Source organism: Ctenocephalides felis, unplaced genomic scaffold (assembly GCF_003426905.1).
Source record: "Ctenocephalides felis isolate EL2017-DRISC unplaced genomic scaffold, ASM342690v1 CF-g0.4_SCAFFOLD_01886, whole genome shotgun sequence".
Lineage (NCBI taxonomy): Eukaryota > Metazoa > Arthropoda > Insecta > Siphonaptera > Pulicidae > Ctenocephalides > Ctenocephalides felis.
Window position 1 is genome coordinate 123735326 of NW_020538040.1, and position 27227 is coordinate 123762552.

The 27227-nt window shown below is 29.9% G+C and overlaps 1 protein-coding gene across 2 annotated transcripts in view; it reads right to left on the minus strand.

Moving 5' to 3' along the window:
- LOC113378748 (putative phosphatidate phosphatase) overlaps positions 1–8755 on the minus strand; it is an 89930-nt gene extending 81175 nt beyond the window's left edge. For both annotated transcript variants that reach the window (XM_026619327.1, XM_026619328.1), the window contains exon 1: positions 8629–8755. In XM_026619327.1, the coding sequence (XP_026475112.1) occupies positions 8629–8667 (39 nt within the window). In that variant the 5' untranslated portion in view covers positions 8668–8755. The remainder of the gene's footprint in view (positions 1–8628) is intronic.
- Positions 8756–27227: the final 18472 nt, after the last annotated feature.

The window sequence follows — 27227 nt, forward strand, 5'->3', positions numbered from 1 at the left end:
AACTCTGTAAAGTTGTATGTATACAGTACTAAGTTTATTTTTCGGACAATTAATCCTAAAAAGTAGAGGTACATGGCATCGTGCCCTAATTTCCCGTACAAAAAATTATTTTTATTGAAAAGATTCAATTTTTTCTTTCAAATTTTGAGAACTTGGAATTTTTGGAAAAATTCGACTTGTTGAAAAATTTGATTTTTTTTATTTTGCAATTTTTTGAAATCAAAAATATATACATACAAATAAAATATACACTTAATATTAAAAGCTCTATAAAATGTCTGATAATTTGATGCGCATATGTCTAATGATTATTTCTGACGCTAACTGGCATCTTTTTATTGGATCTCTGAATGCTTTTCTTTTTTTTAAAAAAAGTACGTAATCCATTCCTTGGTAAGTTTTTAAAATTATGTGATGATCAAATTATCCATCAAATTATTGTTTTTAAAAAAATGAAAGCTAAATATTATTAAACCTATTATGATCAGTTATTATTAATTATATAGATTTACAAAATTTGAAAGAAGTTTCGTTACTCAAAAGTTTACGGCCAATTTGCCAAACGTGTTCTCAATATTCTAAATTCAATCTTCTTAATTTAAATATTTATTGAGCTTCTAGAAATAGCAATGATTGAACTGAGATTGAAAACTCGGATTTTTGTAAATAAACCAACGGCCAAAAATATTTTATAAGAATAAAAGCATTGTTTATCATATTTCCTGGTCAACTAAATAATTTATTTTGAATCACACGCATATTTTTCTTTAAATTACATATCATGTAAAGTCTACGCGCATCTGGTTCGGCCATGTGTTTCGTCGGGTCAGGCCGTGACCATTTAGTCAAAAAAATCACTTAAGATTAAAGAGATTCGAGATAAAAACTCTGAAAGGGCCGACTAACATCTTCGGACATTTGTTTAATGATTCGACTATTTTTCCAATCAAAAATTTGAGTTATCTTTCTGAAAAATCGTACGTGGATAGCTGCTGGAAGCACATTTAGACATGACTAAAATAATTTGATTCAACCCTTTTATAACAACGTTTAAATTTTCAACGTTGTTTTCAAAGTTATTTATTTATTTATTTATTCATAAGCAAGCCGTAATCAATAATAATAGATATTATTTCAGGCTCTTATCAAGCTTATTCATAGTTAATATTAAAAGGATAGTAATTTTATAATAATCATAGTAGCTGCACGAATTTCTCTTCTGAAAAGAAAGAGCTGAAAAAAGCATTCGAACATTAAATACAATGTTCATCATCAAGTTCATCATATTAAAGTCTATTAGACCACCATACCAGTCAAGCTCAAAATTCTTGCACAAGGTTGAAAGTTATACTCATTTAAAACCGTAAAATTGTTAAATAAAATAGCAATAAAAAACATGCATTATCCAATAAAAAAACATGAAAATGTTAATACTGATATTTAAAAAAACTAGTGGTGCATGGCATTGTCCCTTAAAGCAAATCTCTGAAACTTCCCATACCGTAATTTAATATTTTTAAAAACTTTAAAAAGGTTTATAACTTTGAGGAAAATTTAAAAAAAAATGAAATCTTTAAAATGAATTGACAATTTAGATTTTTTTATATTTTGAAAATAATAAATTTTTATTCAATCGCGTAAGCGCAGCGTCGCAGTCTAACAGATTAACATTGGTACGGAACCCATAGAAATATAACAAAATTTATACTTATTATTAAAATATCTGACAATTTGATGCGCATATGTCTATTGATCTTTTAAACCTCCAAATAACATTTTTTTCAATGGATTTCCGAAACCGCTGGACCTGCCTTCCCAAAAATGTAATCAATTTTTCATTTCCTCAATACAAGTAAAAGGGTTTTTGAATCATGCAAATCAGCAAGTCTCCTTATCAATGGGAATCGAATGTTTTTTGAATTAATTAAATCGATTGATCCGTGTTCTTAATTGTATTGAAGAATTGATCGAATTTTCATGAAGGCAGGTCTAGCAGTTTCGGAGAACTAGTGAAAAAAGTAGAAAAAAGGCCATTTAACTGTCAAAAATGATCATTAAACATATGCACATCAAATTATCAGATATTTTATAGAGATTTTAGCAATAAGTATGAATTTTTTTACATTCCTATGGGTTCCGTACCAATGTTTATCCGTTAGATGGAAACGCGGCGCTTACCCGCTTCGATATTTCGTCCCTATGCTGTTAAAGCAGTACGATTGCTTTGAATAAAAATTCAGAATTTCCGAAATATTTCAAAATAAAGTAAACATTTTTTTTCGAAGTCTTTTTTTTTCAAAAAAATTTTTGTCAAAAATTTATAGTTTCTCGAAAATCTCATTTTTTCAAAATAATTTTTTTTCAAAAATGTTAATCTTTTATAAAAAAAATGATTTTTGTACGGGAAGTTCCAGCAATTTGCCTTAAGGCACGATGCCATGCGCCCCACTAGTTTTAGTAGTTAAATTAACGAGTTACTTTTAACGATAACTGATAAATTATCGTCAAATTTTAAACTTTGATATTAATAACACAAACATGTTTTACAATTCTCATTGCTCACAATCAGTGGCAAGTTCTTGAGCTGATTATGAGCAAAACTTCCCAGGGACGTTTAGCGTGAGATATTTTCTATTGCCATTCCATATTAGAGTGAGTATTTTCAATTGGATTCTTTTTATTCATACTATCCATATGAAAATAGATATCAAATGTGTACGATATCACAATGCGGTAGAATGTGAATTATTATTAGAATATCAAATACACCATGCATTATAAAAGTAATGTTATGGATACATTCCAATAATACTCAACTATTATTAATACTCTATTAATTTAATATAGTGCTAATACTACTCGGTACTACTGTAATTAATACTACTTATAAAGTACCTACTGCACTAATAATATTCAACTATTATTAATATTTTATTAATGTAATATGGGGTAGGGCGAGGCTTAAAGGTCCGATGGTAAAAAGGTCCACTACCGATATCTCAAAAACCAGTGAAGTTGAGAATTCTTGAACATTTGAAAGTAGACGGAAAAAGATGTATAACCAGCCATCAACTAGATTCTTACGACACCGCTAGTGGAAAAGTATTTTTTTTATTGTTTTTGGTTGTGAGCACTGTTGCTTAGTTTCTTTATAATTTTAAAGTATACTTTACTGAATTGTTTTATAAAATGTATTGTTAATTTTAAGTTAGATTCAATAGATTTTTAATATCAAAGCTTACATCTGGTTGGGGGTAAAAAGGATTAACTGAGCCCTGGCAAAGATGCGAAACATAAAAAATAGTAAAGAAAAAGAGTCAATTAAGTTAAAAAAAGAGATTTAACAAAATTAAATAATTAGATATTTCAACTCTTTTGATTACCAGATCAAGGTTATTTACAGTGATTTCTCTGTGAAAAAGGCACCCATAAAATTTATTTTTTGCTTTGGTTGAATAATGTAGGTACTATTTTGTACAATCCCTAACATTGCACTTGTTTGCCTAATGACCGTTCCAATTTATCCCGACCAGGTTACAAATTTTTGACAAACAGCAAAAAAACACACATTTCTACAATGATGAATTATTAGATGGGAGTTTTACTGATCATAGTCAGATAGTCTGGGCGAATTTTTATTATTATTTATAATATGATACAAAAATGTAGAGATAGCACAATAACTTGCTTTTTTCAATTGCTTCTATTCAATTAAAGAAATGCATAGCTCGAAAACTGATGGTTAACAATCATTAAGGTTTGTTAAAATTAGAAAAAACTATTCGCGTGACTTTTATTTATTTTTGCTAACTGTGAATGTATATTATATAAGAATTTTGGAACTCACAATCAAACAAAATTATGACGATAAATCTTTACAATTTTTTGTAAAAAGTATAAGTCTACTATTCAAACATTTGTTTATTATAGACCAACCACCTGAAGCAAAAACTTTCTCATGAGTTGTGTTTTTGGTGATGGTTTATTTAGATCAGTCAGTCAGTTTGATGGCGACAAATTTGCTAGTCAGCTTGTCTCTCGGAGAGTAGCGAAATAGCAGAAACGCGACCAAGCAAAACGAAAACCAGACTCCGAATAGAAGATTCTCCGGAGGTTTGCAAATTATTCACGTCTTCCGATTCGGTCGGGGAAAAGTTTGTTATCAAAATAAATGGTCTCTTTTCAACTGATGCCGGATGCGTGACACTCGGATTATGGAATAAAGAACCCTGACTGTATTCATACATACTCCCGAAAAAATACATATATTAAATTAAATGAGAACATAATAATTATGCTCATATTATGCTTATATATATATATATATAACTTGTAGATGATATACTAAAGAAATCATAATCAAATAGATTGTTTTTTTTTAATTCTAAAATTATCAAAACTATAATTACTAATGTAACTTACATCAGTAAATTACAAATTATCAGTAAAGTTAACAAATATTCAAATTGAAAAATGATATAGGGTAGGGCGCTGTACTAAGTTTCAATTTGACTTCAAGTAATTATACTGCATAAAGCAAATGAACTACATCACAATAACATGTGGTAAACAAATAACTTTGTTCAAATATATATGGTGGTGGTCCCATATAAATGGAACCACCAGCGGTAAAATTTAACAGCCAGGGGGCAAACAGTTCCAATGTCTTATTTTTAATTTTGAAGAGATTTTACAAAATAATTTAACCAATCCAAAATATAAATTTCTTGTAAAATTACTTCTTTCAACTAAATTCACATTTAATTTACTACTTTTCATTGTTTCCGCCTTTGCCAGGGTAAGGGTTCAGATGGTCCTTTTTACTCCACCCACGTGTAAGTTCTTATAGAGGTTATATAAAAAAAATTAATCTAACCTAAAATTAACAATACATCTTATAAAACAATTAAATAACGTATTTTCAAATATTATATTCAGGTTAAGTCTCGTAATCTAAACAACAATGCTCACAACAAAAAAAAAAACAAAAAACGAAAGAAAATACTTCTGTTATAGATTTTCAAACATTATCCTTTATCTTCTGATTTAAGGCGATTGTCTGGTTAAACATCTGTTTCCCTCTATCTTCAAATATTATTGTTAAAAAAATCCTAACTTTACTTGTTTGTGAGGTATTGGTGGTGGACCTTTTATCCATGAACCTTTAAGCCCCGCTTTACCCTATGTTACTTGTTACATTCAAGATATCCAGAAATATATTGTTGCAATGTTAACAACTTTAGTTGCTAATAATAATGTTAAATAAAAGCTCCGTTAGAGTATTAAAGTAGGTACAAATTCTTATCAAGATATTTAAATATTAGAGTGAAATGAATTAAAATGCAGATGTAGTTTTCAGTTGGTACAAATTGAAACATAAAAATTTATAAACTTTGATCTTTGATGATTCTATAATAAGAAAAGGCAATACTGCAGCAATACATCTTTAAACATTTACCACTTAATATTTAATATTCAATTTGAACAGCATCCCGGAACTAATCTATTGAATTCTACGATGTATCGTTTAGTCTTTAGCACCAATATCGGTTATTTGCAACGATATTGAGAAATGAAAATCACAACCGGTCGACGTAAATGATTGGCTCTAGCCTCTCGTGACTTGCAATTTTTTATTTCTGTTTTTCCACTCTAAAATGAAACTGCATTATGTATTGTTAAGTCGAACATCTGAAAATTAGTCGTTAAACCTTAACGCAAAGTTGAAATAAGACATTTGACAAGTAATTCATCAAATACTAAAAACGATGAATGATGTAACTTTGACTAAACAATGCATTTGACCTCTGAGGTCTCCTAGTAGATTAGTTCTTTGAAAACCACTATACAGAAAATATTATGGCTGTAATGCAAAAAGAAGTCTGGCGATCCTGTATAGGAAAGGTGCTACAAGGCATCAGCAAAATGATTAAATTACACATATGCATCATAAACCAAACATACAATAACTTTATATATATACAGGGTGCCCCAGACCTTGACGTCAAGCCAAAACGGGATGATAGTATTGACCTCAAATGTCCTGAAAAAAGTTATCTCACGTTGTTTCAAAATTATGAGATTTTAAGTGCAATCTAGAACTATGGTAAAATTATGACTATTTTTCGGTTATTGTGGTTAACTTTTTTTTCATTTGGAATCATACCGTGAATAACATTTCTTAGACCACAGTCAAAAAAATAACATAATTGCCCTAATAATAAGTTTTAAAGAATAAAGACTTTTTGTTGAGCTATGAATTTAGAATGTGTCATTTTTTGAGGTTTTTATTTTTTAGTCAAAAATTCTCAATAATAAAATTATAAAGTATTTCACCATTTTACAGTCCTGATTAAATATACACCAAATTTTGACAAAACTTTCCAACACACTTTAGTACTTTGAGGGCCTCACAAAGTCGACCAATTTTTAAAAAATGAAATTCGTAGTTTAACAAAGAAACCTAATTCTTGAAAAATTGGGGCAATTGTGTTACTATTTTTTACTGTGGTCCTACCAATATTCTTCACGGTTACAGTTCCAAAGTTTAAATGAATAAAATTAATAAAATTAACCACACAACCGTAAAATGGTCATGATTGCACCAAAGCTCTAGATTGCACTTAAAAGCTCAAAATTTCCAAACAACGAGAGATCATTTTCTTTCTAAATTTTCTCAAGACAGTTAAGGTCAGTACTATTATCCCATTTCGGCTTGACGCCAAGGTCTGGGACACCCGTATAATATAATAAAGACATGATAAATGAGAACATACCCCTGCCTTTGTCCCCCTAAAATAAAACTCGTTTCTGATTTTTTAGAATTCAAATTACATTATCTCATTTCAGAGGCTTGATCTCATTCTTGAAAATCACAAAACCAAAAATAAAACGTTTGTAAAATATATAAGAAACTTTTAGTATCTGATATGAAAAAATTCAAAGCATGTAATATAGTCCTTGTATTCCCAATTTCAATTTCAGCCCCTTCTGTTTTAAGGTTGAATACGAAATGCCGTACTATGTATATTGTAATAATATAGAACCTGACATTTTGCTGCCGACCCTAAAGAAAGCAACTGATGCAATAAAAATCTTATTAGCCTTTATTATATTCTAAAATAAAATATAAAAGCATGTATGAAAATAAAATTATAATAATAATTGAATTTATACATGCCCGAGAAATAAATTATAACCCCGTGCAATAAATCAGTAATGGAATTTCTCATGCTGTGATATTTATAAAGTTTATTTTTAAAGCACTGCTGATATTTTTTTGACATTCAAAATATATCGCACATAAAAATTGAAAACGGTTTTAAATAAAATAATAAAAGCCAGAAAAATATAAGTTTTATTCAATTAGCAATGAGTTTATTATAGATGTTCGTAAGTTGAATATTAATTCTCTATTTATAAATTATAACAAAAAATAATAAAATCAAATTATGTGTTCTCATCACATAACATGCCGTACAACCGTATTAAGATTATTAAAAAATTCACTCATATATTTAGCAATAAGTTGTATTTTAACCGATTATGTTAAAATTTACAGATAAGATCTAAATATAAAAACTGGAAAGCAAATATAGATATATATTTTTCTATTTTTTAGTAATATAAATGTTTTAATGCAATTAACAAAATGGTTTTAACACTTTAATACAATATGGTTCTCATACAACAACGTTGTAACATACCATTTATAAATAAATATATAAAACAACAAATACAAATGTTAATCAGGTGTATGTGACATTCGTAGCAACTTTTCGATATCGAAACCAATTTAATTAATTAACAAAAATTGAGATCTGACGAATATGAAAATGTCATAAAAAACAAGTTTCCTGTGTTAAATAATGAAGAATTGAATACTGAATAATTCTGTTGAACAATTTCCATTCTAATGCTGGAACTTTCTGTATCGGAAATGCAATTTTTAATAGCTTTAAATTTACAACTATTTTGAAAATATTGAAATTTTTGAAAAAAAAAAAGATTTTTTTGAAAATTTTGAGATGTGTATTTGAAAATTTTGAAACTCATTGAAGTTGGTTGATTCATAATGTCGAAAATGTGGAAGAAATTTGTTTGAACTATAGTGAACTCAAAACATTATAAATCTTGGTACGGAACACAAAGAATTGTAAACAAAATCTTTACTTATTATTGAACTCTCTATAAAATATATGATAATTAGCTCATAGAGTAGGTTCCTGACTCACACGCTGGAGGTTCTGAGCTCGAATCCCAGACAAAAAATTTGAAATAATATTAAGTAGTTAATTTGAAAAAATATTTCTTTTATCTGATTGAAATTTAATCATATGAATATATTATTTTAGTTTTATGTATACACTATTTTGTTAGACTTAATTCTTATACATCACGCTGATTTAGCACAGATCTAACTTTATTAAAAATTAACGGAAGCATGAAAAACACGGAACTGCAATTATTATACATATTGCTTCGAAAGTAATTATTTTTCATTTGACAAAATTGTAAATTAAAAAAAAAAAACAGTACTGTGTTGGTAGATGATGTAAGAGTAAAGATATAATTTTCTAATCGCTTCGTCCTGTTTAGATGATATTATAATATAATTATGCAACTCACCATTGATACTGGAAACAATAGTCCGACCAGGTAGAGCATGACATTGGTTACAGTAGAATCATGGTATGGATGTTTTAGTGATTCGTCGTCACAAAAAAATCCTCTTTTGTACGGCTCACCCCATAGGTAGAAGAACAGGATTGGCAAAGCAACTGCAAACAAAGAAAAAATATATTAATAAACATAGATTATATCAGATGATGAATATAAAACATACATAACTACTATTATAAAACCTATGACAATGTTATCGGCATAAACAAATTGAACAAATATTCTTGCAGTTTTTATACTCAGTTAACGCATATTGATTGGGTGTTTTTTCCTTTGTAATTTTTTTCTTTATTTTTATTCAGTTTTTTTTTTATTTTTATTATTACAATTGTAATACCAAAGTTCTATCAAAATCCCAGAAGAGTAAACACGAGGTTCTCCTTGTATGTAAAAACCGATGTCACTACAGCTTGACATTAGGCTTTTTATTTTTATTTTGTTTGAACAGCGATCAGAACCAAAACAGTTGTTGTATCTCTATGTGATTAATTTTATTATTACAATTGTAATACTAGTGAATTTTTATTGATGCAGCAATGGCAAGTAAGGACTCTTTACTATTGGAAACATACTGCTCTGCTACCTATATCTCTAAACTAATTTCTAAACTCTATTGCTATGCAAAGTTTCATCAAAATCTCAGAAGAGTAAACATGAGGTTCTCCCTGTAAGTAAAAACCGATGTCACTACAGCTTGACATCAGGCTGCTCAAAGCGAGAATTGAACGCGGTATTAAATCCATGACTTCAAATCATGTCGCTCTAGCCCCTTACATACGAGCAAGCCTTTTTTAATCAACATTAACAAATATACTTTCAATTCATTTTAAAAACATATGGGCATTTTCAATTATGTTATTTAAAACCGTTCCTCTACTAATGCTTTTTTTCAATCTAAACTACAAAATATAAGAAAATATTAAAATTTTGACGTTTTTTATGTTTATATTTATTTCAATAACAATTAGAACGCAAAGCTCTTGTAATAAATAACTTAATAACTACGTAGTTTGTATTATAGATGATAACCCAAACAGTTGCCTATTCTATATGTGATTAAGTTGATTATTACAATAACTGTAATAGTGTTGTAGTACAATAACTATAATGTAGCAATACAGGGAGAAGACTATTTTTACTAGGTAACATATTGCTATATATATTTCCAAGAGAAAACCGATGTCACTACTACTTGACAAGCGGGATCGAACCGGGACCTACGAACAAGCGCAACATTTTGGCATAAATCCTTAAATATTATACAAACAATCAGGGTTATTGACAGAATTCTACAATTTTTAAGTTATAAATCTTAATAAGCAAACGCTAGAAATTGCTACAATGAGCTTCAGTTAACTATGGAATACATTTTTTTACATAAAGTTTACAACAATTTCTTGTGAAGTCTTCTTTTAGACAGAATATAGAAAGAATGTGCCATTGTAAAAAGTCAGTGTATGATTTTGTTTCTAGCCTTTTATGGGGCACTAATCGTCCTTAAAGTTTCGGATTAGTCAAATATGTGATGTACTACTTCATCCCCGCAGTCGGGGGATGTTATCTCATAAGTCCATATAGGCTTAATTATGGTCTTATATATTAGCAGCTCAATATATAGACAATTTTGATTCACGACCAATAAGCCATTTTAAGTTTGAAAGTATAAGATGAGTTTACTTTAGACCAAAGCCTTCATACAATTTTAATAACTGCTCTAATATTGTAGACAGTTGACATTAATCAAAATATGTTCTCCGCAACTAAAAATATGTACCGCAGCATTAAGAATGTTAAATTGAAAGTAAGTGACAAACTATTTTTAAATACCGGCAACATTAAATATATAGCCAATCCAAACCATTTATACTACTAAAGCTTACGTAAAGCCTCATATTAATTATAGCTTATGCGAAAATTTATACATAAATATAAATTAATGCGACGATAAAACTGTCGCCCTGAGAAAACAAGTTTAATTTCTGAATAAGAAATCGTCTAACGAGGCAATTCCTTACATGTATAATTGAGACTGCATACTGCTTTCGGCAAATTAACAACTCTTTTGATTAATTTGTAAATATTTATTTTCGATAATTGATCCAACCTGCGCCGTGCGAGTTCGATAATGACTATAATTACTAAATAAGTGCATATAAACATTGAGGATAATGGAAGGGCTGGTAGGCATAAAGAATAATAAATTTTTGCAGTTCACGATTTAGAATTTAGACTACCAATGTGATGAATTTCATGGAAAGCTTGATATATGGCATATATTTAATAAAATTTTATTTTAGTATTTAGCAGGACTGAGAATCAAAACATAATTTTCATACCTCTAACAACAAGTTGTAAGAATTGAAAAAAATATGCGCATAATTGGCGCTCTGTTACGATAAACAACTTCGTGTTTAGAAATAAGTATGCTTAAGAAAACAGTTTTCGAAATTCAGTAAAATGTTGATGAGTAAAAGACTTAAGTCATACTATAAAAAGACTAAAAACTGCGGTAACAAATCACAATTCTCAATAATTTAACTTACAATGACTTGACTAACTAATAGTCAGTCTGACAAACGTAATGTAATCAAACAACCGCATTGCTTAAAAATAGAAAACAAAAATAATATTGATTAATGATTTATAGATTAATTTGATATTCAATTATCAAAGAATATTGATATTCAACAATTAGTAAATAATTATTTATTATTAGATATTAAATATATGAATAATAAAGTTCAAACTAGTTAACGCTAATAAAAAAAAGGTACTATTTCTCTAAATCGCACTTTAAGGGCATGGGCGCATTGCCGTACAAATTTGTGCCACCCTGGTATTTAAATCTAAATATTATACGCTATTTAAAAGTGTTTTCGTTGAAATCTAATGTATGTAATGTATTAACATACAATCACGTATTTTTAAGTTAATTTTATGGATACGTAAGTTGAGAAAAGGTGCAACTGTGACACATTTTCAATGATATCTCGACTAAATAGATGAGGTAACATGTTGAAAATTGATAAATTGGATTTTATCGAGAAGACCTTCAATTGGCGTATATTCTTCAGGTTTAAATACCAGGGAGGAACAAAATTGTATGGCAATGTGCCTATACCTCAAAGTACGATTTAAATAAATTCTTCTTATTCTTCTCCCTCAGCTGAACGGCTAACAGACCCTGATCGGCCGTGTAGACGCCGCGCTTTACAATTTGCATACATAATTGACGCGCTCTGTTACGATAAACAGCTTCGTGTTTAGAAATATGTGTGCTTAAAAAAACAGTTTGCAAAATTCAGCAAAATGTTGATGAGTAAAAGATTTAAGTCATACCACAAAAGACACCTCATTTTCAAAAAATTCAACTGAATAGAAACGAGACAAAGTTGTAGATCATAGTATAATACAAATAATCAATCGTCATTTTTTTTCTTTCTATTTTATTATTTGCACTTAATTCATCTTCACTTCAACATCAGCATATTTTTGGTCGTATTTATAAACGTCTATATCGATTGTCAATTCACTGATTGTTCTGATTTGTATGATGGTATCCTGTTTAGCTGTTAAATTGTTAAACCTGTTAATTCTTAAAGGGGTCGTTCTCACTTCAATTTTTCATTCCTGTGGGCCCTAGAAGATATTTAACGTATGGATTAGGATGGTTTATGATTCTCTATTTATAATTATTACTACGAATCTGGAATTCTTCATATACTGTATTGATATTTAGGTCCTTCATGTGTGAACCAGTTTGGTACATATTTAGGGGCATTTAATAGTCAAATTGGTCGCGTAAAATCATCGTGTGCAAATTTTTTTTAATCCACAAGTTTCAACATGCACCCCGCATCCACAAATTTTCAAAAGTGCAATATATAATTGTATTCACAATATTATCCAAAATTTAAAATCTAAAGATCTGGTTACACTTAGTTATATATCCTCTGATGAATTGGCAAATCTATGCAGATATTGTGTAAATTGCCCTAATTTGTCGTACAATATATAGTTATACCATCTTACAATTAGCCAATCTAAAAAGTGATTCTTAAAACTAGGATTTAAACTATTATTTAGCCTATGGCATAATACAGCGTCAGAAACATTTATCTTCTAACATATGACAAATTACTTTATTACAACTTTCTGTCAAATTGATTCCGTAATATCTCATAATAATTCATAACAAGAGAAGTACCTCCGAACAAGACGACGCGTGCGGTCAATTTCGACGCGAATCATTTCGCGCGGTCTTATTGAAACACAAATGGAATCGAGTAATTAATATACGAGTACTGCAATCTGAAAATTAATTAGACGAACGCTGATTTAATCACTTTATTTCAATCCACACGTTATTTAATATGTCGAAAATATTTCACTCGAGCAAAAGCAATTGGTGTAATAAATTAATGGCAACGCGAATGTATTTTATCTGAAGCACATGCATCAAAACAAATCGAAAAATAAAAATTCAACACATGCCACTTTTGAAATTTATTAATTCTCATAACAACCGATTTATTTCGCTGATAAATTTCTGACAATTATTCAACAGTATTAGATTGGATTTATAGATTTATTAAACCGCATTATAGTCAGAAGATAGAACTAATGTTACTGTTGTGCTTTTGGCTGTTGAATAGAATAGGCCAGAACGCTACTTTGGGGAATGCCTATCTCGATCAAACAATTATGAACTCCTGAACTGTCTATTTCTAAGATAAGACCCTAGTAGCTCATAATATTCAATTTTAGCCTAAGAATTTAATCTCGTGCTTAATAATTTCCTTTAAGGTTGATAAGTCTTGATCGCGGAAATCTGCACCAAGAAATAAACTTAGTTGAAAAGAAATAAACAAATTGCATAGAACTTATCGCAACACATAGAACGGTAATAACAGCAATTTATTTATAAATTGAAATATTTGGTTTCACTAACCAAATAATGTCGATTTTACTCTCGTTGAGATATAGAATTAGTTCATGTTTGCATGAGTTGGTTTGTGTCCCATAGTATTATTCTCAGAAATATAAATACGGAACAAATCTGGGCAAAAACGTATTTATTATTATTGTATATTATGTTGCATTAATTGTTGCTTTTGATTTCTGGAATTTTTTTCCAAGATTAGAGTTTCAGTTCTCTTTGATTAGAACTGATTAGGACTTACGCGCATAACACGTATTTGTAAATTGCTGACTTGTGATCGGCGGCAATCTTGGTGCCGTTTAGAGAGTTGATCTTATATATTTCATTTGACTCATTGCCTAGATATATGGTGCACGTATAAAATATCAGCAAAGGAACAAAAAGAAATTTCCCTAAAAAAATTGAAAAGAAAGTGGCCACAAGATTGAATAAATTGACAAAGAATAGATAAAGATAAACAAAGAAACTCATCAATGGAGGAATTGGTTATGACGAATAAATGAAAAAAATTCACAAACTATTTAATACAAGAAAATGAAAGATTTCAATACGTATTGGTATATCAATATAGTTGGTTTCTAAAACACAGTGATATATAACAATTGCGATTTGGTCGTTTTTAACTTCTCTTAGGGTAAGTTATAGTAATCGCAAAACAATTGAAAATAAAAATATATATATATCTTTACGTTTCAGACGTTTCTGAATATTTTAACATGCCTTAGGAAAAATGGATGTATGTGTGTGTGCGGATACAAATTTTCGATTTGTATTGATAAGAAGACGTGCTGATTAGTTTTTGACAAAGGCAGGTCTAGCCGTTTCGAAGATACAGGGCAAAAATGGTAATTTAGTGTTTGAGAGAAAGGAGCGTCCGATTTGAGTCATTCAAAAAACGTTTTATTTAAATTGACTAAAAAAAGTATCGTTTAAACTTTTGCGAAGGCAGGTCTAGCGGTTCCAGAGATCGAGTAAACAGGTAAAAAAATGCCATTTGGCGGTCAAAATGATCATTAAGTCTATGCACATCAAATTATCATATATTTTATAGAGATTTTAATAATAAGTATGAATTTTGTTTACACTTCTACGGGGTCAATACCAATGTTTATTTGTAAGACTGCAATGCGGCGCTTACACGCTTTGATATATCTTCTCTAAAATAGTAACGCAGCACGATTGCTTTGAATAAAAGCTCAAAATTATCAAAAAAATTGAAAGTATAAAAAATTTAGAAATATAAAAAAAATTTCAAATTTTTCATAATTTTTAAAATTCTCAAAAATCTCATTGTTTTTAAGTTTTCAAAAAATTTGAAGGCTTTTTGAAAATTTTAATTTTCGGCTCGGGAAGTTCCAGCAATTTGCTTTGAGGCACGATGCCATGCACCACTAGTCTTTTTATGTATTTCAGTAGCAGCTTGCCACGGGGTAGATATTCCAAAAAGTTGAGACAGTTTGAGATTTCGTATTTTCCACACTCATATGTTCATTGGTTGTTGGAATTATTTGATTCTTCAAAAATAAATTTGAAGATTGTAAATTACTTGCCGTTGGTGTTGCAAATTGTTGTTGAAAGGACCGCATATTAAATGAGTTGGCATCTCAGTTGTTATGTATTGAGGATAGAATTCGAAGTTAGAAGAACAAAGAAGTCAGTTCAAAATTAGATGGTATAAGATATATAAAGATAGTATATGATATAATAGAGATAGTATAAAATGTAAAAGGAGATGTAGATATGGCTAAATGCTCTAAGTCAGAGAAGTCAATAAAAAAAAGATATATAACACAATTATTTTGAGATCGTATTTCCATATCACGTGTTTAATAGATTCTGAAAAGTGAAGATCATGGAATCGGAACGAGCATACAAAAGTTATAATTCTTTTGCCTGAATATGAATTCATAAAATGATATTAACCGTGCTCTACTTGTTATATTTGAATCAATCACAATGCACAAACATAAATTCTCTAGAAACAAAACAGCATTATATCAACATTATCTATCTGGCTCGTTGGATAATATCATATAAATATTTATAGAATGATTTAAAACTAAATAGTTATTGACATCTTATATATGCAAATACATAGGATACCTCTGTGAACATTTGTATAAACAACTATATCGTGACATTGGCAGTTACGGTCTTGAATCATCAACAAATGTCATGCGATCTTATTGTTTTAATCTGATGCTAATTATTTAAACAAGATATGTTTATAATAATGAGCAATATCAGTGATATTACGATATGTTTATAATTATGAGCAATATAGGTGTGTTAGCAATATTTATAAACATAAACATTTCTATTCGAATATTTCATTAGAATATTTTCTACATATGAGAATTTCTTACACGAACGTGATAACACATAGATTCATTTTATTAAAAACGAATATTACATCTTCGTCTTCGTCTTTTCAATACGTCGGAGTTAATGCAGTAATTATACTCACTCTAACAGATTTTTTTAAATAATAACTGTTATTTAATTAAAAAGACAATGATATTTGTGAAAATATGAAATGCCCTCACATTAACAATCAATTTCTAATTTAATAATTACTAAAGTAACATTTATACTTAATTACCTTTATAAAATTTTGAAATTTTAATTGATTTCTTTGATACCTTCGCAATAAAATGACAACCAAAAAACTAGTAAAATCAATCCTAATTAGTTAATTTTCAGATAACATTTTCTATTCTAAGACTTACATTTGCGAACTATCGCAACTGGGTGCAAACTTCCCGTTTTTTATATTTTCAAATTTTTAAAAATTTTGAACTTTTTTTAAAAGTAATCGCGCTACTTAGCTGTCTAATGGAAAAACATTAGTACCCAAAAAATATAAACAATATTTTTGATAATATATATATATATATATATATATATATTATATAAAATCTATAATATAATATATAACTAGTTGGTTTGGTATTTAGCCTTGAGGCAAGTTACATGAACTACCCGATATGTGTAAATAATCGACTTAATCAAAAAAAATGTGAAAATAATATACTTCATCAATCCTACTTTGGGGGCGTCCATTAATCACGTGAGGTTTTTAGGGGGAGGGGGGGTTTGACAAAAAATCACGAAATATCGCGTGGGGGAGGGAGGGGTATAGTAAGATATCACGTGTATTTATTCTTTACCTAAATTTAAAAAAAAATCCAAATATTTATACTTCACGTGTATTTATTTATAAAAAAAAATTCAAAAAAAATCAAAAATTTTACAGTTTTATCACGTAACTAAAAATACACGTGATGTTCGTTGGGGGAGGGGGGGTTATTTTGAATATCACCAAACATCACCAAGGGGGAGGGGGGGTCCAAAAATCCTTAAAAACTCGCTCACGTGATTAATGGACGCCCCCTTTACAAAAAAACGATAATAATTTTAGCAAAGTTTGACGAATTTTTGAAATTAAACTACTTGTCGTAAGGCCCTAATATTACAGTAAGTTCTATAAGACCATTATGTATATCGCCAAAATAAGTTCCATGAAAATCGGCTTAAATTTTTTTTTCAACAGTTAATTACAAGAAAACGGCTCGGTAGATTTTCACCTAAAATTAATCAGTACCATTCCCAACTAATATCTTTCGAACAGTTTTTGATTTTTTAAAATCGGTTCGGTAGGATGAGCTTAAATGTGGACGAAAATTTAACACTTTTTTTCAACAATTAATTACAAGAAAACGGCTCGGTAGATTTTCACCTAAAACTAATCAGTATTATTCCCAACTAATATCTTTCGAACAGTTTTTGATTTTTTAAAATCGGTTCGGTAGGATGAGCTTAAATGTGGACGAAAATTTAACACTTTTTTTCAACAATTAATTACAAGAAAACGGCTCGGTAGATTTTCACCTAAAACTAATCAGTATTATTCCCAACTAATATCTTTCGAACAGTTTTTGATTTTTCAAAATCGGTTCGGTAGGATGAGCTTAAATGTGGACAAAAATTTAACACTTTTTTTCAACAATTAATTACAAGAAAACGGCTCGGTAGATTTTCACCTAGAACTAATCAGTACCAGTCCCAACTAATATCTTTCGAACAGTTTTTGATTTTTTAAAATCGCTTCGGTAGGATGAGCTTAAATGTGGACGAAAATTTAACTCTTTTTTTCAACAATTAATTACAAGAAAACGGCTCCGTAGATTTTCACCTAAAACTAATCAGTACCAGTCCCAACTAATATCTTTCGAACAGTTTTTGATTTTTTAAAATCGGTTCGGTAGGATGAGCTTAAATGTGGACGAAAAGTTTAACACTTTTTTTCAAATTGCAAAGAAACGGCTTGGCAGATCGTCACACAAAACTGACAAACGATAGTCCTCACCGAAATATATCAAATAGCTTTTAAATTTCTAAAATCGGCTCAGGCGTTTTTGAGAAAACGTCGATCAAAGGTCTAACTTTGACAAATGCCAAAAAAACGATACCAATTTTTGCAAACTTTAACGAATTTTTAAAGCTGAACCAGTTGTCGTAGGGCCGTAATATTTTAGTATGACATAGAAGACTATGGTATCTACCGTCAAAAAAATAATCATAAAAATTGTCGAAATTTTTTTTTTTTAAACTTTATTACAAGGAAACGGCCCGGCCGATCTCTACCAAAAACTAATCAGCACGATTCCCAACCAATATCTTTCGAACGATTTTTGAATTTTCAAAATCGATTCATAACTGCGGGCTAAAACGTGGACGAAAGACTTTTCACTTCTCTGCTATTTACGAAGAAACGGTTTGGTCGATCGTTGCACAAAACTGACAAACAATAGTCCTCATCGAGATACATCGAATGGCTTTTAAATTTTTGAAATCGGTCCAGCCGTTTTTGAGAAAACGGCGATTTACGGCAAAAAATCTGTTGGTGCACACGCACACACACACACACACACATACTTTTTTCAAATTTGGTCTCATTCGATTCAGAATGGCTTGAAACGTCGAGAAAACATAAAATTAGCGAATCGGATTTTTTGATGAAAACATAAACTTCTCCTTCGGGAAGTTAATAAATATATATAAAATATCTGATAATTTGAAGTGCATATATGTGATCATAATTTCGACCGCCAAATGGCATGCTTTTTACTTTTTTTTATTGGACCTCCGAAACCGCTAAACCTGCCTCCTTAGAAATTTAATCATATCTTCATTTCGTCGATACAAATGAAATGTTATTTAACTTCCCGTAGGGCAAGTTATAGTAATCGCAAAAAAATCGAAAATGAAAATCTTTATATATCTTTACGTTTCAAAACCTTCTAAACATTTTGGCATACCTTAGAAAAAATGGATGTATGTGTGTGTGTGTATGCGTGTGTGTATGTGCGTGTATGTGTGTGTGTGCGGATACAAATTTTCGTCGACGATTTCGGGAACACCGATCAACCGATTTGAATAATTCAAAAAACATTTGATTCGTATTGATAAGGAGACATGCTGATTAGTTGGTGAAGGCAGGTCTAGCCGTTCCGAAGATACGGAGCAAAAAGTGCCAAAAATGGTAACTCAGTTTTTAAGAGAACGGAGCGTCAGATTTTAATAATTCAAAAAACATTTTACTTGTATTGACAAGATGAATTGATCAAATTTTCATGAAGGTCTAGCGGTTTCGGAGATCTAATGAAAAAAGTAAAAAAAATTGCCATTTGGCGGTCAAAAATGATCATTAGACATATGCACATCAAATTATCAGATATTTTATAGAGATTTTAACAATAATTATAAATTTTGTTTACATTCCTATGGGTTCAGTACCAATGCTTATCCGTTAGACGGCGACGCGGCACTTACGCGCTTTGACATTTCGTCTCTATGCAGTTAAAGCAGTACGATTGCTTTGAAAACTAGCTGTAAGTGGAATTCTGTCTTAAGGCAATTAGGGCATCGTGCCTTAAGGCAAATTGCTGGAACTTCCCGTACCAAAAATTATTATTTTTTTCAAAACGATCAACATTTTTTAAAAAAATTTACTTTGAAAAAATAAGATTTTTGAGAAACTATAAATTGGACAAAAAATTAGTTTATTTTGAAAAAAAAAAATTTTTTTTAAAAAATTTTAAAAAAAAAAAAAATTTTTTTTTGAAAAAAAAATTTTTTTTCTTTATTTTGACATATTGTGGAAGATCTGAACTTTTTTTCAAAGCAATCGTACTGCTTTAACTGCATAAGGACAAAATATAAAGCGCGTAAGCGCCGCGTCGCTGTCTAACGCATAAGCATTGGTACGGAACCCATAGGAATGTTAACAAAATGTATACTTATTGTTAAAATCTCTATAAAGTATCTGATAATTTGATGTGCATATGTCTAATGATCATTTTTGACCGCCAAATGGCTCATTTTTTTACTTTTTCCTCTATATCTCCGAAACCGCTGGACCTACCTTTATGAAAATTGTATCGATTCTTCATCTTGTCAATACAAATAAAATGTTTTTTGAATTATTCAAATCGGACGCTCCGTTCTCTTAAAAACGGAGGTACCGTTTTTGGCACTTTTTGCCCCGTATCTTCGGAACGGCTATACCTGCCTTCGCCAAAATCTAATCAGCACGTCTCCTTATCAATACAAATCGAATTTTTTTTGAATTATTGAAATCGGTTGATCCGTGTTCCCGAAATCGTCGACGAAAATTTGTATCCGCACATACATACACACACGTACATACATACATACATACATACATACATACATACATACACACACACACACACACATACATCCATTTTTTCTAAGGTATGCCAAAATGTTCAGAAACCTTTGAAACGTAAAGATATATAAAAATTTTCATTTTCGATTTTTTTGCGATTACTATAACTTGCCCTACGGGAAGTTAAAAAGTTCAGAATTTCCAAAATATGTCAAAATAAGGAAAACGCGGCGCTTACGCGCTTTGACATTTCGTCTCTATGCAGTTAAAGCAGTACGATTGCTTTGAAAAAAAGTTCAGAATTTCCAAAATATGTCAAAATAAGGAAAACATTTTTTTTTTCAATAATTTTTTTTTTCAAAAGAGTGTAATTTTGTGTCAAATTTGTAGTTTCTCAAAAATCTAACTTTTTTTAAGTAAAACTTTTTCAAAAATGTTTTTAAAAAAAATAATAATTTTTGGTACGGGAAGTTCCAGCAATTTGCCTTAAGGCACGATGCCATGCGCCCCACTAGTTGATTTCTTCAATTCGAACGCTCGGTTATCTCGGCTTAAAATTTGTATCCGTACACACACATACATTAATTTTTTCTAAAGTATGCCAAAATTTTCAGAAACTTTTAAAACGTGAAGATATATAAACAATTTCATTTTCGATTTTTTTGCGATTACTATAACTTACCCTACGGAAAGTTAAACACTGTTAGGAAGATACTGGTTGAGAATGATACTGATTAGTTTTAGGTAAAGATCGACCGAACCGTTTTCTTGTAATTAACTGTTGACAATTTTTTTTTTGCAATTTTTATGAAACTTTTTCACGATAGACATCATGGTCTTATAAAACATACTGAAATATCACGGCCCTGCTGCAAGTAGCTTAATTTTAAAAACTCATCAAAGTTTGAAAAAATATCATAACCAAAACTTGTGTCATAAGTTGCTTTTGAGATGTGATGAGTCAAACATTGTCAATTCATTGAAATGTGAAACTAGTTGGTTTGGTATTTAGCCTTGAGGCAAGTTACATGAACTTCCCGATATGTGTAAATAATCGACTTATTCAAAAAAAAAGTGTAAATAATATACTTTATCAATCCTACTTTAAGAAAAACGATAATAATTTTAGCAAAGTTTGACAATTTTTTAAAATTAAACTACTTGTCGTAAGGCCGTAATATTACAGCAAGTTCTATAAGACCATGATGTATATCGCCAAAAAAAATTTCATGAAAATCGGCTTAAATCTTTTTTTCAACAGTTAATTACAAGAAAACGGCTCGGTAAATTTTCACCTAAAATTAATCAGTACCATTCCCAACTAATATCTTTCGAACAGTTTTTGATTTTTTAAAATCGGTTCGGTAGGATGAGCTTAAATGTGGACGAAAAGTTTAACACTTTTTTTCAACAGTTAATTACAAGAAAATGGCTCGGTAGATTTTCACCTAAAATTAATCAGTACCATTCCCAACTAATATCTTTCGAACAGTTTTTGATTTTTTAAAATCGGTTTGGTAGTATAAGCTTAAATGTGGACGAAAGGTTTAACACTTTTTTTCCAAATTACAAAGAAACGGCTCGGCCGATCGTCGCACAAAACTGAGAAACGATAATACTCATCTAGATACATCAAATGCTTTTTAAATATCTGAAATCGGTCCGGCCGTTTTTGAGCAAACGTCGATGAAAGTTCTAATTTTGACAAATGCCAAAAAGATCATACTAATTTTTGCAAACTTTGACAAATTTTTAAAGCTAAACCATTTGTCGTAGGGCCGTAATATTTTAGTATGATCTAGAAGACTATGGTATCTACCGTCAAAAAAATAATCATAAAAATCGTCAAAAATTTTTTTTTGAAAACTTAATTACAAGAAAACGGCCCGGCCGATCTCTACCAAAAACTAATCAGCACGATTCCCAACCAATATCTTTCGAACGGTTTTTGAATTTTCGAAATCGATTCAGAATTGCGGGCTAAAACGTAGACGAAAAATTTTTCACTTTTCTGCGATTTATAAAGAAACGGCTTGGCCGATCGTCGCACAAAATTAACAAACAATAGTCCTCATGGAGATACATCGAGTGGCTTTTAAATTTTTGAAATCGGTCCAGCCGTTTTCGAGAAAACGTCGATTTACGGCAAAAAATCTGTTCACATACACGCACACACACACATACACACACACACACACACACACATACTTTTTCCAAAGTTGGTCTCATTCGATTCAGAATGGCTTGAAACGTCGAGAAAACATAAAATTAGCAATTCGGATTTTTTGATGAAAACATAAACTTCTCCTTCGGGAAGTTAATAATAAACTACAATTTTAGGACAATGTATGTGCAATATAATTAATTTAATTACAGATAATTTAAATATGTTTGAGAAAATTCAATTGGATATTGCATTGTTAAGATTTAATTGAAAGCATAAACTTGATTTTCAAAATAAACAGTTAAAAATTTTATCTTAATATCTAAATCCCAATTTCGATTGATTATGTCAATTATTGCACCTATCGGGAAGTTTTTGCAACTTACCTTAAAGTAAAATGCCACTTTCAACTAGTATAATTATTGAATGCTAAGAAGCTATTCAAAGCTTCATCAAGATTTCATCGAGTACACAAACTGATAAAATATATCGTAACGCTTTCGCGTTAAAATGATAACAATTAGGAAGATAGTAATATCAGTTTATATTTAATTAACATTCTGATAAAATATCCTTCAATAAGTGCTGCACGTCAGGATGCCGATCTACGGTTAAAACGAAAAGGCAATTTATAAATCACGATAAAATAAGAACACGTTCAAGGTGTTCTATCGATTTGATCTTGGGCGTTAACACGGAACGCCCCGAGGATCAAAGAACGCCTGGCGGCCCATCAGATTATTAAGTTCCTTATTTTTAGGTTCATTTTTATTGCTCTGCTCTCCGAATTAATTTACGACGAGGATGTGGTAATCAATAAATGAAGTTTTATTCCTTACTCAAAAATATAAGGGGAATCGGAAAAGAAAAATGTATTTTTTATTAAGCAATTACCACTTTTATAATTTGGATGTTTTCAAGCTGCAGAAAGTAAAGAATTTTTTGAATATCGAGTAGCAACGTAGTAAAATGTATAAAAAGTCCATAAACAATAAAAAAACGCTCGTAATTCTTTCAAGTAAAAATTAAATTTGACCACACTGTGAACCGAACGAAACGTGTAACAATTCTTGTTGATTATTCTTGTATAAAACTTTTACGACACCGCATCAAGTTTTTTAAATGGTTAAAACAAATATAATTAAAATATCATTAATAAGATCGAAAAGATCATATTTATCATAAAATCCCAATTTGAAAATATTATTTCATGTTTGCACCATTTTTTCACGATCTAAGAAAAAACTTGCTTCCTAGTAATTGTGTAATTGTGTAAGTGGCATTATGCCTTTAAGCATGTTGCATGAACTTCCAAATAAATGTAAATTATAATATTTTATAATATTTTATAATTAACCTAATCAGCAAGATTCCGAACTGATATCTTTCAATTTTTAGCGAAAAGATGTACGAACATTTTTGTACATATCTGCTCATTATAAAGAAAGGGCTGTTTCGATTATTGCGCAAAACTGATCAACACAAACCCTTATCCAGTTTCATCATAAGTATTTAAAAATTTTGAAATGAGTGCAGCCATTTCCGATAAAACGACAACGTTTCACAAACTCATGCACTCGTAGATAAGTGCTAAAGCGTCAGCAATTAGTTGGGTTAGTCTTGTATGACTAATGCCTAATGTTGGAGCAGAAACCAGAAGGATATTACTGTCACAGTAATATTCTATATTATGTCTGAGTATCTTAAAAGTTCCAAAGCAACCATCTCGTGCCTTCCGCACATTATGAGCTTGAGCGTCCTAAACCATATCTCCCAGAGTTTTAGCAGAGGTAGGCGGATTCTTTACTAATGTAGAGTCATGTTGGATGTCACAGTAAAGGGTAGATGGATGCACTATGGTATACCAAAAATCAAAGATGGGCTGAATCCGAACCACAGAGAGGTCAACTATTATTTTGCATGGATGTTGTGTGGGTCCAGTATTTGTAAACATCAAAGGTGCGGAGCACATTTACTTCGCGTGTCCACGTTTTAGTGCGCAACGTGTTGCTATAGCTATTTCCTATTATAATAGAATCACTGGTGAAAATGGTATTGACATCGGAAGCTGGTTGGAACGCCACCAACACATTTGCTAAAGTCCTCATAGACCTGCTCTCCAATAAAAGAAGGAGAGCGAAAGAAACCAATACGAAGAAATAATACCTTAGTTCCTGGATCCTCCTCCCACGAAGCAGTGCCCAACGGCAGTTCTATGGGGACAAGAGATTTTTGAGCCAGACGGGTATGTCTGGCAAAGCATCTACGTCTAGTATCGATATAAAAAAACACTCATACACATATAAACATTTTCCAATTTTTCAAAGGAGCCGTGCTGATTAGATTTTGACAAAGCCAGGTCTCGCCATTTCGAAGATACGGGGCAAAAACAGCCAAAAATCGTAATTCAGTTTTTGAGAGAATAAAACGTCCGATTTGAATAATTCAAATTACATTTTATTTGTATTGACTAAACGAAAAACTGAGAATTTTTTTTTTGAAAGGCAGTTCTACCGGTTATGGACTCTCAATAATTTTCTTTTAAAATAATGCCATTTGGCGGTCAAAAATGTACATTAGACATATGCACATCAAATTATCAGATATTTTATAGAGATTTTAATAATATGTACATAGTTTGTGTCATTTTTTTTTGGGTTCCGTACCAAGACTTTTAATTTCGAAGTTCATTTATATGGTTCAAACAAATGTCCTCGACTATTTCGACAGTATGAAAAAACGATTTGTATGATTGAAAAAACATTCGGTTCGTACTCGATTGCAAGACGTTTTTTGCAAAAGGCAAGTCTAGCCGTTTCGGAGGTATGGAGCGCAAAGGGTAAAAAAATGGTCATGCAGTTTTTGAGAGAACGGATCATTTAATTAGATTAATTCAAAAAACCTTTTGTTTGTGTGGACAGTGTGCAAAAAATAATTTTACAAAAAATTTCGTAATTTTGAACATTTTCAAAAATTCACAATTTTCGAAAAAAAATTTAAAGTTTCAAAAAATTCATCATTTTCAAATAAAATCTAATTTTCGAAAAATTTCAAAAAATATCAAAATTTAAAACAAAATCAATTTCATACAAAAATTTGAGAATATTTCAAAATTTTCAAATTCTCGAAAAATTAAAAAAATATTTTTCAAAATTATTAAAAACTAGCTGTAAGTGAAATTCTGTCTTAAGGCAATTAGGGCATCGTGCCTTAAGGCAAATTGCTGGAACTTCCCGTACCAAAAATTATTATTTTTTTAAAAACGATTAACATTTTTGAAAAAAAATTACTTCGAAAAAATAAGATTTTTGAGAAACTATAAATTTGACAAAAAATTACTTTTTTTTGAAAAAGAAAATTGAAAAAAAAAATTTAAAATTTTTAAAAATTTAAAATTAAGACAGTTTTTAACCTAACTTAATTGTTCGTAAAAAACGTAGCATAGCATAAATGCGTAATTAATAATACAAAAAACACTGTACTTGTATATTCTCAATCAGCAGTTTGAAAGTTGTTTATTCAGCCGTTTGGTTATTACTTTTAATTATATTTTTATAGGTATACAAACTTATGTTATTATTCTAAATCTAATTAGAGTTTTGCCTCTTATCCTAACCTGCCCGATTTCTTCTATACCTACTACATGAGAAAAAAACAAGTGCGTTATTTATAATTAGTTTTATGCTAGAACGTCTGTAAGTACAAGATGACAGGTGTATAGAATAGAACAGCAATTCGACTTTAGATGCAGTTTTACGAGTTTGTTTATACATCACTTGATAAGAAATATATGTTATATGTGCTGACAAAACTATAAAATTTGTTTCTCTGTAAAAGTTGTTAATAGTATATTGTCAGCAGCTCATAAATCGGTAGAAATAAAAAAATATTTTTATAGTCTCGTCTATTTTTCATCAACGTTGAACTCTTCAAGGCTCGTCTATTTTTATAGGCTCATCTATTCTTCATCAACTTTCCTTGCTTCAAGTATTCAAATCATATTCTTTACTTGTTAGTACATCTTTTCATCTTAGTATTGGTATTATTGTAATAAATACAAAATTGGAGTTATTATTGAAAAACATATTTTTTTTTGTAGTTGAAGGGAAACCCTCTACAAAAAATAATTTTATTTAAACTCATGAAAATTGGTTATCAATTCATAAACAAATTAAATATTTTCTGCAAACGTATGCTATCAAATTGTTACATTAAAATTTTTATAAAATTAGAGTCTGTTGCAATGTTAATCATTAAGCCTTAATAAATAAATGAACTAGTGATGTATCGCATTGTGCCTTAAAGCCAATTGCTGGAACTTTCCGTACAGTAATTTAAACATTTTGAGTTTTTTTTTTAAATGATGACAAAATTAGATTTTTGAAAAATTTTATTTTTTTTCATTTTTTAAAAAAATATCGACATTTTTGAAAATTTAGAAATACATTAAAGGCGATTGAACCATACTGTTAAAAATGTCGATGACATTTCTTTGATTTATATAAGTGAACTTTAAACATTATAAATGTTGGTACGAAACCCAAAAATAAAAACAAAATTTTTACTTATTATCTAAATTTGTATAAAATAGCTAATAATTTGAAGTGCATATGCATAAGTCTATATCATTTCAAAGTTTCAAAATTTTTGCAAAACCATTTCTTCACACCGTCAATGCAAACAAAATGTTTTTCGAATCATTCAAATCGGATGATCTGTACTCTTAAAAACTGTCATTTTTTTAG